Here is an 18,918-nt window from a genome sequence, read left to right on the forward strand (position 1 = left end):
CCATAAACGTCTCAGCCCTCACAAACTCGTTCTACACTATATAGTGCCTTGTATGAATTCATATGGTCGGTGCATTGTTGACAATTTCCTCGGAAATAAAATAGGAGAACGGGTTATGGAAGAGGTCAGACATATTCACCAAGGTGGGAAGATGCAAGACGGCGAGCTGGCCGGTGGAGACTTTGGCAAAAGCAAGTCCATCCGAGGGGATACAATTGTGTGGGTGGACGGGACTGAGGCTGGTTGTGAAAACATTGCCTTTCTGCTGACAAGGTTGGACAAACTTATCACGTACGCAGACGGCAAGCTGGGGGAATACAAAATCAGAGGTAGACACAAGGTTAGTACCAGAGTTGTACCACACATGTTTGGATAAATGCAAAAGTACTGCACATTGAATGAATAATCTGTATTAAACAAGTCTTCTTCTTCTAATAAATAATAATAACAACAATAATAATAATAATCATCATCATCATAAGTTGTTTACCATGCTTTAAAGTGAATATTAGTATATGTATGGCACTTATAAATGAATGGACGATATAATAGTAAAAGAAAATATGAAATAGCCTAGTAAAAAAACAAAAACAATAAAACAGCACAATTCCAGTATAATAATTATATGATGATGATGATGATGATTATTATTATTATTACTTTTATTGTTATTATTATCCTTTTTATTAGGAATTTATCATCAACATCATCATTGGGCCATTGTACATTTGTCCAATATAGGGTATTACTGTGGCCTAGTTATTGTTGCTGCTGTTATTACGCATCCAGCGCATTATTGTAGACCAACGTTAGCTCGACAGATTTCGTGACGATGGGAGCCGGCGGGGTTTCTGGCTCACTGCCACGACCGTGTTTATTTCTGCGTAGACGTGCCACGAGCGCGAGGGCTACATGCTGTTGGAATGATCCTCAATGGCGGACGACACGCCTCGCGCGCACAAATATGCTTTTTATTTTACTACATGTAATAAACTGTGTTGTCTACATTCTACACATCTTAAGCTGTCTCATAAATTACTGTAGCCTATTTTCTGATGAAATGAAAATAGTAATTTTATGGGCCATGAGTGTATAACTTAATAGCCTAAAAAATAGCCTATAAATGTAATCTAGAAGGGATTTTGTGAATCGTTTGTTTTTGTGTAAAATAATCACTATGCTTTGCATTATCAATTTTTTCTCAATATACTTTCTAAAATAAAAATGTTCCTCACTCAATAAGAAGGTGCCATTTAGAATGAATGAGGTTCCGCCCCTCGTGTGGTAGAATACATCCTGCACGTTCCATGTTTCAATCGTTGGTATATCGGTTTCAATGCAGGTGCTTCTCATAGTTCAGCGCCATTGGCTGCTCCGGGCTCCACTCCAGTGCCAGCATTTAGAACGAATAAGAACTCTGCCAAGGAAACCCAGAGTGAAATCGTCTTTGGATCGAAGTCTGCATTATTTGATGGAGATGCTTATCCCATTAGTTAGATTTAGATACGACTGATACACTTGATGTATATAGTCAGACAATCTTAGAAGCACTTAGTTTGGGGCCTCAGCTCGAAGTTTAAACTACATTAAAATCTGTTCTGAATAAATCCCCATCAACCGTCCAATAATGCCTCTTATTCAACACGCCATGGATATGGACTTGGAGCGGTTGGCGCTGGACGAGATAGTCCCGTCCTTGCTGGACCAGGGGTTCTTCTACGTGGACAACTTTGTAGGTGAACTGGTCGGACACTTTGTTTTGGACCAAGTCATGGAGATGCACAACTCTGGCATGTTGCACGACGGGCAGCTGGCTGGTTCGGGGGTCGCCAAGAGAAATATTCGGGGCGATAAGATAGCCTGGATCAGCGGGGTCGAGAGCGGATCCGAGGCTATTGGTTTCCTATTGACATTGATTGACAAGGTAGTTTCTCTGTGCACCGGGCGACTTGGAAAAAGCTTAATCCGAGAGAGATCGAAGGTACGTGCGTCTTTGCTCACGCATCCAAAAGGTTAACTTTGAGTAGTGCACACGCACAGTCTCGAGTATGACCTTGGTGTGATTACACACACATATAATCAATAACAGTGACATTCATCAAACAATTTAAATATAAGCTCAGTCATTAATATGTTCTGTTGTATAGACGGGGATGAGAGCATTGCCATAATGATCTGGCGCAGAAAACAACCATTTCGGGACAGCTGATAACAGATTCCTTGAAACGAATTTATTATTCATATATGGATAAATAACTTGTTTTATAATTGACTTTCGAACATAATGTATTCGAAACGATATGCTGTATAAATGCCTGTCAGTATACTGCCAAATACTGTAAGAATGTTGGATAATATATTACGAATCAAATGAATGATATATTTGAATCAAATATTCCTCCCCTTATTTGACATCTTTGTAAGATGCCTCAGTGTGAACACTGATCAGTGTGATCATCCCAGAAGTCCTTCGTTGATATCATGCTTTTTGCTACATTAAAGTAGGTTGTATATTGTATAATCTAAGGGCTGATACATTAAAGTAGGTTGTATATTGTATAATCCATGGGCTGATACACTGTGTATCTGTGAAAAGGCTCTGTTGTCACATATGGAACCAAGCACCCCCCTTTATCGACACATAATGATCCTCTTTGATGCTGTACAGTATAACAGGTGCTTAATGGCCCATGAGCTGTGAGATGGGTGTTATGTGGTATGGGTCGTACCAGGGTATGGGTCGTATGTGAGACCAGGGTATGCCCCCCCCCCCACACACACACACACAACCTGGGCCCCTGACCTCCCATCCCAGTAACCCTAGCCCCTTTCTCTCACATGCACTCTTGCCCCAATTCCAAGCCTTGTTTAGAGAAATAGCTTACTATCCGATGGACTGATAGTAGAAACGGTATCAGCGTTTCTGTGGAATAGCAACAGAAACCTGTTGTTGTTTACACTGATAACAAATGAAAAGAAACTGATAAGAAGAACCTTGATAGTGAAGTGCAGTGGCTAATCTTTTGATCTTGGTTTATTACATTCCATAAGTTCTCTGATTTGGTTCTAGGTTTTGGTCGAATATTAAGACACAAGACATTTTGATTAAACTTTGTCTGCTGTACAGTATCTTCACTCTGATCAATAGACTTTGAGCCATTATTCTACACTCATATCTTATCAAAACAATTCAGCATGAACCTATCTAGCATGGCTCAATGTGTAGCCTATAGGAGAGAGAGGCTGTAGGGGAGAGAGCAGGCGTGTATAGTAGGTCTTCAGCGGTGGAGGCTGGTGGAGGTACACATTGGAGGATGGGCTCATTGTAATAGCACACATGTTAGACACCATTCCTCATCCATTCCATGCATGACAATGAGCCCGTCCTCCGATCTCTACCTCCACCAGCCTCCCCTGGTATTCAGCCACAGCTGCACACAGAGAGAGACTGCTGGCTCACGCTCCACACGTACTACTGTCATTAAACCTTCAACATCCTGGCCAGCAGCCAGCTCTCTGCTCTGTGTGGACTTCCCCTCCTCTCTCCTTCATTCTCTCTCCACCCTCTCTCCTTTACTCCCTCTCCCTCTCCCCCTTTTTCACTGTCTTCCCTACCCCATATCTCTCTCTCTCTCTATCCACTCTCTTTCTGTTGCTCTCCCTCTAGTCCTTTTCTCTCACGCCCCCCCTCTCTCTAACCCCCCCCCCCCTTCTCTCTAACCCACTCTCTCGCCCCCCCCCCCCTTCTTCCTCCCCCCCCTCTCGACATGTTTTCACTCTTCCGTGCAACACAGTGCGTACGTGCCACTACACGGTAAACACTGGTGATTGATAGCTCCCCTTCCTTCAAAGCCTGCGTGTCTAGTGGAGATAGGAGGTGTAAACAAAGGAAACCAGTATCAGATAACACTGTTGTGTTATTGCTGCCTATAGTGTGACATTATTTACAGCCTACTACGTCATTATGGGGAATAACGCACATATTTTCAATCGTGCAGCGATCCTAGAAGGGTAGTGGGAGCTTGGTGTTTTGTTGATGTGATGCATGTCGGAAGACTGCTGGCATTCTGCTATTGACATTTCAGGTTCAAGTTCTCTATAATGCCAAGTTTTATAATAACCTCATTATTTGGTTGGTTGGGGCGTCTGGAGATATTTTTCTTTGAGGAACCTAACATAGACTCTATCCCTAATGAACATGTGATATCATGTGACATCAAATCAAAATCAAATCAAAGTGTATTCATCATATGCATAGGATACAGCGGTAAAAAGCTATTTTAACAAGCTACCTCTCAACAGTGCAGTGACATACAAGGACAGGGATAAAATGTTATCGCAGACATACATGTCTTTATACATATGTCTTTCTAAGTGACTGTATTGAGTACTGTAACTCTAATTGACCATGAGTTCAGTCACGTATTGAGAGACCACACTTCCCTTCTCATTGTTACTTTCAGAAGAAACCCAGTTTATATCCTCTGCTGGTCATCAGGACAGTCTTTTGGGAAGTCCCCTAGTCACCAGAGCAATGTCACTTAGATTCACTTTAGTGACCTTTTCCCGTGCAACGAGCGGTCAAAGGTGTCAGAAGCTCCTGGCCAGGAAGCACTCGTCCTGTTTCCTGAGCATTAGCAGAAAGGGATAGGCTGAACACCAACGATAGCAAAGATCTTTGCTATTACTGAGACAACTTTGTGCTATAGGGAAATTGTGCTAGGGAAACAGTTCTGTGAGATCACTAGGGGTCCTTTGGTTATGATTTATCTATCATGTTCTGACCTCATACACAATCCAATCACGTCTCCTCACGTACACACATAGCCAGACTCATGTTGAAAGTTCTGTGAGATGACAAGGCTTCATTTATGATCCATCACATTATACTAGCCCCATTTACAGGGTCTCACACACACACACACACACACACACACACACACACACACACACACACACACACACATTATTTCAGTATTATGGGATTGATTGTTGATGGGCTTATCTTAAACATTCTGTAGGAACCCATGGCTTTAGTAATCATTCTGTATGAACCCATGGCTTTAGTAAACACTCTGTATGAACCCATGGCTTTAGTAAACACTCTGTATGAACCCATGGCTTTAATAATCATTCTGTATGAACCCATGGCTTTAGTAAACACTCTGTATGAACCCATGGCTTTAATAAACATTCTGTATGAACCCATGGCTTTAATAAACATTCTGTATGAACCCATGGCTTTAGTAAACACTCTGTATGAACCCATGGCTTTAATAATCATTCTGTATGAACCCATGGCTTTAGTAAACATTCTGTATGAACCCATGGCTTTAATAAACATTCTGTAGGAACCCATGGCTTTAGTAAACACTCTGTATGAACCCATGGCTTTAATAAACATTATGTATGAACCCATGGCTTTAGTAAACATTCTGTATGAACCCATGGCTTTAATAAACATTCTGTATGAACCCATGGCTTTAGTAAACATTCTGTATGAACCCATGGCTTTAATAATCATTCTGTATGAACCCATGGCTTTAATAATCATTCTGTATGAACCCATGGCTTTAATAAACATTCTGTATGAACCCATGGCTTTAATAAACATTCTGTAGGAACCCATGGCTTTAGTAAACATTCTGTATGAACCCATGGCTTTAGTAAACATTCTGTATGAACCCATGGCTTTAGTAAACACTCTGTATGAACCCATGGCTTTAATAAACATTCTGTATGAACCCATGGCTTTAATAAACATTCTGTAGGAACCCATGGCTTTAGTAAACATTCTGTATGAACCCATGGCTTTAGTAAACATTCTGTATGTACCCATGGCTTTAGTAAACACTCTGTATGAACCCATGGCTTTAGTAAACATTCTGTATGAACCCATGGCTTTAGTAAACATTCTGTATGAACCCATGGCTTTAGTAAACATTCTGTATGAACCCATGCGTTAGTTTGAACCTGTGTGTGTACCCACACTTGGCTGTTGACCACACATTTCCTCAGAAGGATTACTGTACTTTGAAGGCTTTACTTGGCTTTCTTATCACAAGATTATACCAGTTTGGGTTAATTGGGCTTCCTCAGGCTACTGACTGAATGACTGCCTGAACGCACGTAGGCCAAAACCACGACCCACAACACTACCACACACAGGACATTACTGCAACCACAACATGAACTTCTTCTCAACTTTCTATTTTGGATTACCCATGCTCTACTTCTGTATTGTCATAATAATGTCAAGGCATTTGACTTTTAATTGTGAAATATTTTCTACTTCAAAGGCTTCTTTGGTAAGTGTGCACAGTACGCACTCTATCAGATCTTTAGACGATAATTGAAATAACCATTAATGATTGCAAATAGGGCATATATTTTACAATATTTCTCAATAAAACAGATTTTTTTCTTTTTCAGATAATAAGTGTTTCTATTTTTAAACCACCATTTTAAGTAGCTTCCTGAATTGAAATCGAATTGTGCAGTTGACCCTCAAGTAAAGTGACAAGCAGTCAAAATGTATAGCAGCCTGTGATGTTCACTTGAAAAATAGATGTCAATCTCAATGTGACTTCCCTGGTTAAATAAAGATTCACTCTAGAATCAAGATACAAATCGTGAGCTTAGAATTCTAAGGTTCTATCTCCGTTTAGGGTAGTTCAGAGATATTGAGCATCAACGTTTTTACATTCCATTATGTTTTGTGAGATGGAACCTTTGTATTTTATGAATTACAAACTAAGAAATGTCAACATTTAAAAAATACAGCCACACAGGCATTAATAAACACCTAATGGATCAGATTATGTAAAAAACAAAATGTTTACAAAAATGGAACCTTATAATTCTAACGTCACGAAATATAATGGCCAGCAAGTTGAGGTTCTGTGTTTGTTTGTTGTCTGTTTTAGGCGATGGTGGCATGCTACCCAGGAAACGGGACAGGCTACGTGAAACACGTGGACAACCCCAACGCAGACGGACGCTGTGTCACCTGTATCTACTACCTTAACAAGAACTGGAACGCCAAGGTGAGACGCACACACCTGCTACAGTACACACACCTGATACACACACCTCCTACAGTACACACACCTGATACACACTCCTGCTACAGTACACACACCTGACACACACACCTGCTACAGTACACACACCTGACACACACCTGATACACACACCTGATATCGTACACACACCTGATACACACACCTGCTACAGTACACACACCTGACACACACCTGATACACACACCTGCTACCGTACACACACCTGTAACACACACCTGACACACACCTGATACTCACACCTCCTACAGTACACACACCTGATATAGTACACACACCTGCTACAGTACACACACCTGATACACACACCTCCTACAGTACACACACCTGTAACACACACCTGACACACACCTGATACACACACCTGATATAGTACACACACCTGTAACACACACCTGCTACAGTACACACACCTGATACACACACCTCCTTCAGTACACCTACGGGAGTTACAGGGGTTTCAGGACGGACAGCTTGGCTAACGTGTGTGTGTGTGTGTGTGTGTGTGTGTGTGTGTGTGTGTGTGTGAGCAGTGGTTACTCCAGGTGAACAGACTGTATGCTTACTGAGCGAGACCTGATACACACACCTCCAACAGTACACACACCTGTAACACACACCTGCTACAGTACACACACATGATACAGACACTTGATACAGTACACACACCTGTAACACACACCTGACACACACCTGATACACACACCTCCTACAGTACGCACACCTGTAACACACACCTGCTACAGTACACACACATGATACAGACACTTGATACAGTACACACACCTGTAACACACACCTGCTATAGTATACACAACTGATACACACACCTGCTACAGTACACACACCTGTAACACACACACCTTCTACAGTACACACACCTGTAACACACACCTTCTACAGTACACACACCTGCTACAGTACACACACCTGTAACGCACACCTGTAACGCACACCTGTAACACACACCTGTAACACACACCTGTAACACACACAACCCCCTCTGGCTTTTGATGTGTTAAAGTGCAGAGCAAGGCAGACCCCAACCTCCTCCCCTCCCCTCCTGCTCCTTCTCCCCCGAGCTCCACTCATCTACAACGTGTCTTTGTTATCTGACAGGAGCACGGAGGAATCCTCAGGATATTTCCGGAAGGTAAATCGTACGTAGCGGACATCGAGCCCCTGTTTGACCGCCTGCTCTTCTTCTGGTCAGACAGGAGGAACCCTCATGAGGTGCAGCCGTCCTACTCAACCAGGTCTGTATCTGCTGTTATATGTAAAGCATTTAAAATACCTATCTCTGCTTGATTGAGTTTGCCTGGTGCAGTTGAACCAATGGAATAGTCCCAAAAGTGCTAACCCCGCCCATCTGGCACTCCAGGCAGGCAAAAGTATTTTAAAGGATTTCGAACACTATTTGACCCAGGCCTGAATATGTATGTTATTATTGCTTATATAGGTAAATACAACTGTTTGAGGAATGAATGAATTCATCTTGGTTTTAGAAGTGATATTTCTGTTGTCTTTTCTATAGAGCTTTACTAGGCTATATCAATATGTGTATATGAGTTTTCTGAATAGTAATGTAATTTGTCTTTATTACAGATATGCTATTACGGTGTGGTATTTTGACTCAGATGAGCGGGCGGAGGCAAAGAGAAGATTCAGAGACTTAACAGGTACATTCCTGAACGTACACATCTTGTCAACAGCGTTCTATTAGAGATCTTCCGAATACGATTAATGACATTAATCACATCGTTTTGCTCTTATACCAATGTAATAACGCTGTAATTACACTAATGACATTGTTTCAACTATGTCATAAAAAATATCTTGTCCCATTGCCTTGTCATGAAGTAACAATATGATCTAAAATGGTTGTTTTCTGTGTGTTTCAGCTTCCACCCAGCAGGACAGAAGCACTCCCTGACCCTGGGAGACGCCATCTTGTGTCTGACACAATACAGCAGTGGTGGTGGCCACACACACGTCTCTACTGAACATCTCCACTCCTCACCACACCTGGGAATCAAAGAGTATTTGAAATCACCTGTGCTTAATTGTGTTTGCCAGGTTCAATTTAACCAATGGAATACATTGAAAAGTGCTAAGCCCCACCTATCTGGGACCACAGTATTTAAAATACTATTTGACCCAGGTCTGATCCTTAATGCTCCTGAGGTGGACTCTAATTTACGGTCTATCTCAGCCTGGCCTCTATACACACACAGTAGAGAGCCAGAAGAGGTGTGTGTGTGTGTGTGTCAGAATTGTCCACATATACTGAAATCAAATGATTTTGCTGCTTGTTACACGTTTAACAGTTATTATTCAACTTGCTTTGTGAGATGACTTGTAGATACGTTGAATTGACATTGTCATGTTGAAAGGCGCTAGATTATGATCAACATCTGATCTGTCATATTGTTTAAGTCTAAAGCACTCTGAACGCTTTAACAAGGTAACACAGGGGGGTCCTTGTGTAGTTTATTAAACGTAAACAATCACAATGTGATCCCTCTGTGAAATGAATAATTCAAATAACAATCATCACACTTCAGAAAGCTAAGCTAAACCAACCATGTTCATTTTGGCTAATCGCAGAATGTGTGGTCGTTTGGTGTTAACATTTTCAGGTGTTTTTAATCTAAAGCTTTTTTTATGTGTCTGATCCTATCAGCTTGCATGCTGGTCATAAATGCTGGTGGATATGTGGAGAAGAAGGTTGTTGAGAATATTTTTTGTTGTAAATGTTTGAAAATAAATGAATTTTTTCACTTGAATGTTGTCCCTTGTTTTATAATTTACCACTTATGTATCATCCAGACTTACATCATCAATCATGAGGATATAATTATTACATCGGTAGAGGCTGGTAGAGGTAGAAATGGGAGGACGGGCTCATTTGTGCATGGCATCTCGTAATGCATGGAATGGAGTAAGGAAAACTATTATTATACCCGCTTAAAATCAGAAGACGAAGAAAATTGACTACATGACGCTCCGCATTATAATCAGTTAATCTGGGCGAGTGCGCCCTCTAGGGATATATCTCTATGCCTACACAAAGCCATAAACATAATTTAACATTTAAATGTCTCTCTTTCGCCACTAGATGGCATACTTGCACTTCTTAGGACAACCTATCCAGTTTTCTCCCACTAAATACAGAACGGTCAAATGGGCCGGTTTCACAGACAAGGCTTAAGCCTAGTCCTGGACTAAATCACACTTTCAGGGCCGGTTTCACAGACAAGGCTTAAGTCTAGTCCCGGACTAAATCACACTTTCAATGTAAAATCTCCATTGAAGATGCTTTTTAGTCCAGGATTAGGCTTAAGCCTTGTCTGTGAAACTGGCCCACGTTGTATCCAGTGTTCGAGTTATGTGGGAGCCAATGGGAGCTGAGCTCCCATAAGGAAGGTCTGAGCTCCCATGAAAGCAGTAAAATCATACATCTGTGGGGGTCGCTAATAATACATTACCACAACCATTATTTGATAAGAAAAAACAACAACAATATAATGAGTATTATTTATATGATAAATATTCTAAAATAAACACGTTTTCCAAAAGAACTACGCACACCAGCATCATTAATCTCCTGTGAATGACAGTAGGCCTTTGACTGCCTGCACTTTACCACCAAGACACTATGGGGCGCAGTAGAATATTGTGTAACAGCAGAATATGATCGTTGAGAGCTTGCGTACGTGAAAACACGATTATTGAGAAGAAAACATTCAGTAGCTACTAGCTATCATGCCGCCCCCAAAAAGGCCACTGCTGCCGACCGAGTGAGAAGGGTCCTATGGAAGGCCATGCCCACATAAAACGGCACGTCTCCACACGTTGCCTCTAGGCGTCAATTCCACACGTCGATTTTTAACGTGTCTACGTAGACACGTCGATTTCAACGGGCTGTTCCATTCTACTGATGTCTGGGTGTTTCCATTCTACTGATGTCTGGGTGTTAGAAAGGAAGCCTTTTGTGGTTTAAAGGCAGTTGGCAAACAGCTTTTAGGTGCATTACCAGTTAACTTTATAATAGTTACCTTTAGAACGATGATGCTGTTTAAACAACAAAAGAAGAAGAAGCAACGAGGACTGGTAACATTACAAGCAGACATAGATTTCGAAATCTATGTATGTTTGTAATGTTACCAGTCCTACCACTAGGCGTCACTATGCCATATATAATGTATATTCTCATGTATATACACATATCATTTTGCTTTCACTTTAGATTAAAGGAGAGATAGATAATACATAGAGAATTGTATGAGAAAAACAATGGTCCAAACAAATAAAGATTTGAAAAATTATGATGTCATTTCAATACTGCTTCAATACTAACGTTGAAATTACAGTCTTAAAACAATAAGTACATCGAAAACATATACACAGAGCATGTATGTTTACACATGTAAGACAAAGAAAAGAAAATTTGATTTTTCTATTGTCCCCTATTTCCTGGGGCTCATATAGATTTGACTAATTAGTAGATTAGATTAGATCAGCAAATGTCTGTCCAGCGATTGATATGAAGGGGTGAAAAGTAGGGGAGGATGACATTGAAAGACAACATTATGGCCCATTGGCATATGAACATCTAAGCAATATCACACGAGAGGGAGTGCTGTTATACTTAATATCAGCACGGCTGTGATAGGTACGAGGCCGCAGTTCTACAGCGCCATTTATTACTTAACAGTAATAAGCGAGAACAGATTATGATTTGTTTGTTTTTGATTTATTTTGGCAAGGGGACATCACTTTGCTTGACATTTTGGTATCAACTAAGGTAAACAAACTCATAGTCATGTTACATGGTGGCGGATGTTCAGTGCAAAACAAATTTGGTCTTGCCTGAGTAATACACATTCTGATATCTTCCCTTTCTCTTATCGTATCCCCTGACTCTTAGTAACAACAACAAGGTACAAGGTTCATTTATTGGCATTCTATAACACAGGGATGCACAATGAGATGCAAGATATAGTCCTTACAGTCCCAGTAGGTCTCAGGTCCTTACAGTCCCAGTAGGTCTCAGGTCCTTACAGTCCCAGTAGGTCTCAGGTGTGTGTGTGTGTGTGTGTGTGTGTGTGTGTGTGTGTGTGTGTGTGCGCACGTGTGTGTGTGTGTGTGTGTGTGTGTCCGTGCTCCGTTCTACATCAGCACCAGACAACAACATAGTGCAAAGAAATAATATTTTAAATTAAAAAAGAAAATACTAAATGAGATAGTGTGCAATATTGGCAGTGGCTAGCTAGGCTAGTGGCCAGAGTTCAGTAGTCTGATAGCTTGATGGAAGAAGATGTCTCTGAGCCTACAGCCCCAGCAGGTCTCTCAGGTCCTCTGACCAGGGTTTGCTGGTTGTCTCCCGTGCCAGACTGAAGACCCAGGGTGATAGAGCATTCAGACAGACAGACAGACAGACAGACCCAGGGTGATAGAGCATTACAAACCGTGGCTCCCAAACTCTTTGTGACTTTGTGACCCTTGGTCTGGGAAAGGTGCTGTCCAAATACATTTTACTTACTTACTTCTGTATCTCTTGCCAGATTGCAGCAGGGTGAACACCCTTGATAGCAGTGCACACTGAGGTCATTTAATTTTTCAATAAATATAGGCTATATGGGATGAAAACATAGAAAATGGAATGTACATTTATTTTGAACATTGTTGTGTGACAGTGCTGTGGTTTTTGTAGGCTTGGGACACTGGGTCTCTACAGATTGTTTCTCTATGATAAAGTGTGGGCTATTGCACAACAAACATGACACAATTGGTTATGGAAGGCAAACCTAGGCCACCAACCCCCTCTGTCAGGGGTTCATTTTACTACTTCCTCATCGTCCGACATTGCTAGTCTCACACATTCACTAAATGTGCGGTTGCAATTCGAAAGAAAAGCCCGCAATGCCATCCTCACGAAGTTGGTCTGCTTGTGAAACTTTACTCCCCCGCGAGAAGTTTTCAAATCGGCAATGCCATCCTCACGAAGTTGGTCTGCTTGTGAAACTTTACTCCCCCGCGAGAAGTTTTCAAATCGGCTCGCCTGCAGGGTGTGGCCTTCCATACGTAGCGAAACGTACCCCCTACGCTGTTGTCGACAGCAATGACGCGAAACTCCTCATTAATATGTATGAGTGCCTTGATTCAAGGTCCCTCATTGGCTATGATACGCGAGTCCATTTTAGCGGAGCGGGCGTTCCATAGGGTCCAGCTGCGTCCGCGTCCGACACGCGGACGCGACACCCGGACGCATGAAGACCATATTTGGTTCGAGCGCGTCATCACAGAAGTAACCGCGAGAAATCTCGAGATTTTAAAGCACGTTAGAGGACCGCGAGATTTTTAAGGACAATGGCAAATACAGCTCAGGTGAGAATTTCGAAATATGATTAATGAACATGTTATAGTTTTCATATATGTATTTATTATTTAGGTTGTTGGATGTGTTACGCATTTGGCTGTTTCACACGTAGTTTTGTTCATAAATCAGGCTTGGCTAACTGGGTAATCCTATGTGGTTTAGCGTTATCAGATATTAGATTAGATATTATTGTCATTATTGTCATTGCTGAGTACAAGTACCAACAACAAAATGCAGTTTGGCATATAACCAGAAGTGCAAATAGTGACAAAACAAAGATAATTATATACAGTTATGAGCTATGTACAGTTCATGTATTTCTATTCTATTTGTATTTGTATCCCTGTAGCCTCATTATGTAATAACTGCACATTATGTAATAAAATCCCAAAATGTAATAAAAAGTCACTTTCAATATGTAATAACACCGCATTATGTAATAACCTGCACATTATGTAATAAATTGGCTGAACGCAAAATGTAATAACGTTTGCCATATTATGTAATAAATGTATTACATATTGTGCAGGTTATTACAAAATGCGGCGGTTGCACTTTTTTGTAACACAATTGAAAAAATGGAAATGTAATAAATATATTTGACCATGAAAAGCATTTGAATTCTCCAACATAAAAACAATTCCAGGATTGCATGTTGTGTTGAAACTAAATAGTATTTCTCGCGACCACTTACATTTACATTTACATTTACATTTTTGGCATTTAGCAGACGCCTTATTCCAAAGCGACTTACAATCAATACATTTGAATACTAAGCATGTGAATCAGCAATCCACCATTCGTTGCAGAAAGAGTAATCTAGCTCGGGCCCGGGGCCACTGATAGAAGGAAAAACCTTCTCCCTATCACCTTCTTCTAAACTTTTTTTTAGATTTTTTTTTTTTACTGGAGAAACTGAGAAACAGTACAAGGGGGGCAATAGAAGTTCTTAGGGACACAGTAGAGGGGAAAGCGGTTGTCTTTAGGAGACGTAGTGGTGAGGGTCAGAAGATGTCTCAGGAGGAGCAGTTAAGATGTAACCTGAAGAGATGGGTCTTCAGTCTACGACGGAAGATGGGTAGTGTGACTCAGCCGTTCTGACGGCCGTGGGGAGCTCATTCCACCAGCGGGGAGCCAGTGTTGTGAAGAGACGTGATCGGGCAGCCCGACTGCTGTGTAGAGGAGGTGGGGCCAGTCGGCCAGCCGAGGTGGAGGAGCGGAGTGAGCGGGCAGGGGTTTGGGGGGTTACCATTTCCTTCAGGTAGGCAGGGGCTGTCCCTTTAGCTGCCTGGTATGCAAGCACCAGGGTCTTGAATCTGATGCGAGCTGCTATCGGGAGCCAGTGCAGGGTGCGATGGAGAGGGGTGACATGCGAGTATTTGGGGAGGTTGAATACCAGCCGGGCAGCAGCATTCTGGATGAGCTGCAGAGGTCTAATGGCTGAAGCACATATGCTGATTTGGTTGCATTCTTTTCAAGTTATGAAGCCCCCAATGGCAATTTGCTTGTTTAGGAGACATTCTGAAGACCTGATAACTAATTCCTTCAGGGGATCATCATATTATTGAATACAAATGTCAACTAACATTATGCAACTTTTCAAAGCATTTAAATGTACTGAGTGCGCTGTGCTTGTTACTTTTTTTAAACTTTCTTTTTAACTTTAAAAAAATCATAGCCAGGGCTAAAAGTGGATTGAAGTTCTTGCAGATAGCCCAACTATACTACAATACAAAGAAGTTCTGCACACTGCTAGTAGACTGCTCCCAGTAGATTCATTTGGATGTTTCAGTCATACAAGACCTCCAGAAAAGGTATATAGCCTGCTATACTATACTATACTATACTATATACTATACTATACTATATACTATACTATATTATACTATACTATACTATACTATACTACCCCAACCTTCATTGCTTCATATTGTTCTCCTCCCACCCCCATGCCAGCTTCATGCATCCTGAACACACACATTCTGAATGCCGGCAGGGTGTAGGAATTAGAAACACTTGACAATGTGTATAGTGTAGTGCCGGAGGAAAAAGGAAAGACGTAGGCAACGTAATGATAACTGTTTAATCAAAACAACAACTTGTACTCTCAGTACAGGACCAGAAAATGGTTACCAAAACTCGTGTATCTAAACAGGAAGGTGCAACGTTAATAATCCTCCCCTCTGCCCCTAGTGCCAGAACTGGTTCCCTCCCACTACACAACCAACAGTAAGAGGAGAACATGAACCCATAATGTAGTCACTACACCAGCCCCCCCAGTGTTCACCTCAATATTGGAAATCCTCACGGCGAGGAGGGCGTATGGCCCGGCCCCTACGATCGTAGGTAAAGTCAGGAGGTGCGGGAGGAGGTGTGACATCGCCCATCACGTCCTCCTGCAGGGAAGGACGGGGGGCAGCGACGACCGGGGGCTCGCGAGCTGCGGGGGGTTGTCGGGGTCGGAGGGGGGAATGGCCAGGGCGCGGCAGGGGAGGTAGGACTGGAGGCCGGCCTCTGCGCGGTGGCAGGGCCAAGTCCAGGGGCAGTTCAAGGTCCAAGTGGGCCGGTTTGAGGCGATCAACGGACACACACTCAGGCCTACCCCCCATGTCAACCATGAAGTTCTTGGCTCCGGCCTCGATGACACGGAAAGGCCCGTCATAAGGAGGACGTAGTGGAGTCCTGTGGCCATCATGACGAATGAAAACGAACCTCGCTGAGTGCAGCTCCGGGGGCACCCTCGAAGTAGGGACACCATGCTGCGTAGTCGGGACCGGGACGAAGGTCCTGGCGCTGTCCAGCAGGGAGGCGCGCTGAGCGGCGGCGGACCAGGGCTCCGTTGACTTGGGAATGAAGTCACCGGGGACCCGCAGCGGCTGTCCAAACACCAGCTCAGCGGACGACGACTGGAGGTCCTCCTTAGGCGCTGTCCTGAGCCCCAGCATGACCCACGGCAGCTTGTCAAGCCAGTCGCTGTCCGTGAGGCTGGCTCGAAGGGCGGCCTTCATGGATCGATGGAAACGCTCACAGAGCCCGTTCGCCTGCGGGTGATAGGCGGTTGTGCGGTGGAGCTTGACCCCCAGATTCTCCGCCACCGCTGCCCACAGCTCTGAAGTAAACTGTGAGCCACGGTCAGAGGAGAGATCAGCAGGGGTGCCGTAGCGGGAGACCCACACCGCGATGAACGCCCGGGCCAGGTCGGGGGCTGTCGTTGAGGAGAGCGGAACTGCCTCCGGCCAGCGAGTCGTCCTGTCCACCATGGTAAAGAGATAGGTGTATCCGTGCGAGGGGGGCAGCGGCCCTACCAGGTCCACGTTTACATGATCGAACCTCCGCTCAGGCACAGAGAACTGCTCCAGGGGGGCCTTGACGTGTCGATGCACCTTGGCGCGCTGGCAGGTGATGCACGTGTCAACCCAGGCCCTCACATCCCTCTTGAGCCCATGCCAGACGAATTTCTCTGCCACCAGCCGTGAGGACGGTTTCCTACCAGGGTGAGACAAGCCGTGTATCGCCTCGAAGGCGGGGCGCCTCCAGTTGGCGGGGACCACCGGTCGTGGCTGACCCATGGAGACGTCGCACAGGAGCGTGGCCCCTGCGTCACCGAAAACCACCTCTTCTAGGCGCAGTCCTGTGTCCGACAACTTGAGAGCCTGGACGGCGGGGTCGGCGGCCTGGTCTGCAGCCATGCGCGCGTAGTCCAAACCCAGTTGGACCGCACCAACCACCGCCCTGGAGAGACAATCCGCGACCTGGTTGGACTTCCCAGCAACGTGCTGGATGTCTGTGGTGAACTCGGATATGTAGGCGAGCTGGCGCTGTTGGCGGTCGGACCACGGCTCCGCCACCTTGGACATGGCGTGCGTGAGTGGCTTGTGGTCCACGTAGGCCGTAAACTCGCGGCCCTCCAGTAAAAAACGGAAGTGTCTGACAGCAAGCCACAGCCCGAGGAGCTCCCTGTCGAATGTGCTGTACCTTTGCTCTCTGGGAGACAGCTGGCGGCTGAAGAATGCAAGAGGCTGCCAGGCGTCCCCAACCCACTGTTCGTACACCGCTCCCACAGCAAAGTCAGAGGCGTCCGTGGTGAGAGCAGTGGGTGCCGAGGGCGAGGGGTGGGCCAACATGGCAGCGCGGGCCAGGGCCGCCTTGGTGTCCTGAAAGGCTTTGACACGCTCCGCCGTCCAGTCCACCGGCTGCTTCAGAGTCTTGCCCTTCTGGGCATCGTACAGAGGCCGCAGGATGTGAGCGATGTGGTGGAGGAAGCGATAGTAGAAGGTTACCATCCCGATGAACCCCTTGAGCTCGCTGATTGTGCTGGGGCGCGGGAAAGCAGCGACAGCTTCTACCTTCGAGGGGAGGGGGGTCACCCCCTCTGCGGAGACCCGGTGCCCGAGAAAGTCGATGGCGTTCCGTCCGAACTCACACTTCGCCGGATTGACAATCAGCCCATGTTGGCTGAGCCGTGTGAAAAGGGCCCGGAGGTGGGACAGGTGCTCCTCCTCCGTGGTGCTTGCGACGAGGATGTCATCCAAGTAGACGAAGAGGAATGGTAGGTCCCGGAGCACCGAGTGCATGAGGCGTTGGAAGGTCTGCGCCGCGTTCTTCAGGCCGAACGGCATCCGCAGAAACTCGAAGAGCCCAAATGGCGTGATTACGGCCGTCTTAGGGACGTCCTCGGGGTGCACCGGCACCTGATGGTACCCCCGTACCAGGTCCACTTTGGAGAAGAAGCGTTTGCCTGCCAGGTTCGCTGAAAAGTCCTGGACATGTGGGACCGGGTAGCGGTCAGGCTTGGACGCGTCGTTGAGGCGGCGGTAGTCCCCACATGGGCGCCACCCGCCGTCTGACTTAGGGACGATGTGCAGGGGAGACGCCCAGGGGCTGCTCGAGCGCCGAACGATGCCCACCTGCTCCATATGCGCAAACTCCGCCCTGGCGATGGCCAGCTTCTCCGGGTTGAGGCGCCTGGCCCTGGCGTGGAGGGGAGGCCCCTCGGTCTCGATGTGGTGCTCCACTCCGTGTTTCACCGTGGGCGCGGAGAAGGTGGGCTTGGTAAGGTCGGGGAATTCGGCGAGCAGCCGAAGGTACTGGTCACTTTCGGCGAGCGTATTGGACCACCCGCTGTAGACCGCCTCCCCCTGCGTACAGGCGAATGAAGCGAAAGTCTGTGAGTTGACCAGGCGCCTGTTCCCCACGTCCACCAACAGGTTGTGGGCGCACAGAAAATCCGCACCAAGGAGGGGAAATGTGACAGCCGCTATGACAAAATCCCACGAAAAACATTGCCCTCCGAAGCACACGTCCACCGCCCTAGTGCCGTAAGAGCAGATAGGTGTGCCGTCCGCGCCTGCCAACTGCGGACCACGCTCCTCCTTCGCCATATCCGATCTCTCTGCCGGAATGATGCTCCACTGGGCACCTGTGTCACAAAGGAAACTGCGACCAGAGGCGGTG

At 45.1% G+C, this 18,918-nt stretch overlaps 1 protein-coding gene across 1 annotated transcript; it reads left to right on the forward strand.

Annotated features, from left to right (window-relative positions):
* The first annotated feature begins 1,405 nt into the window (after positions 1-1,405).
* On the forward strand, positions 1,406-9,214 carry egln3 (egl-9 family hypoxia-inducible factor 3). The gene is made up of 5 exons (XM_080549696.1): positions 1,406-1,981; positions 6,927-7,046; positions 8,202-8,338; positions 8,688-8,761; positions 8,984-9,214. Exons 1-5 carry the CDS (start codon positions 1,628-1,630, stop codon positions 9,013-9,015), a joined length of 717 nt encoding a protein of 238 aa, XP_080405822.1. The 5' UTR covers positions 1,406-1,627; the 3' UTR covers positions 9,016-9,214.
* Positions 9,215-18,918: the final 9,704 nt, after the last annotated feature.

This window comes from Nansenia antarctica (assembly GCF_963989245.1).
Source record: "Nansenia antarctica genome assembly, chromosome: 1".
Lineage (NCBI taxonomy): Eukaryota > Metazoa > Chordata > Actinopteri > Argentiniformes > Microstomatidae > Nansenia > Nansenia antarctica.

Excerpts from the sequence above, each read along its gene's own strand:
- egln3 (XM_080549696.1), top strand. The coding sequence starts at position 1,628 with ATGCCTCTTATTCAACACGCCATGGATATGGACTTGGAGCGGTTGGCG. Across the intron at positions 1,982-6,926 it reads TAATCCGAGAGAGATCGAAG|GCGATGGTGGCATGCTACCC; the intron begins GTACGTGCGTCT and ends TGTCTGTTTTAG. Across the intron at positions 8,339-8,687 it reads CAGCCGTCCTACTCAACCAG|ATATGCTATTACGGTGTGGT; the intron begins GTCTGTATCTGC and ends TCTTTATTACAG.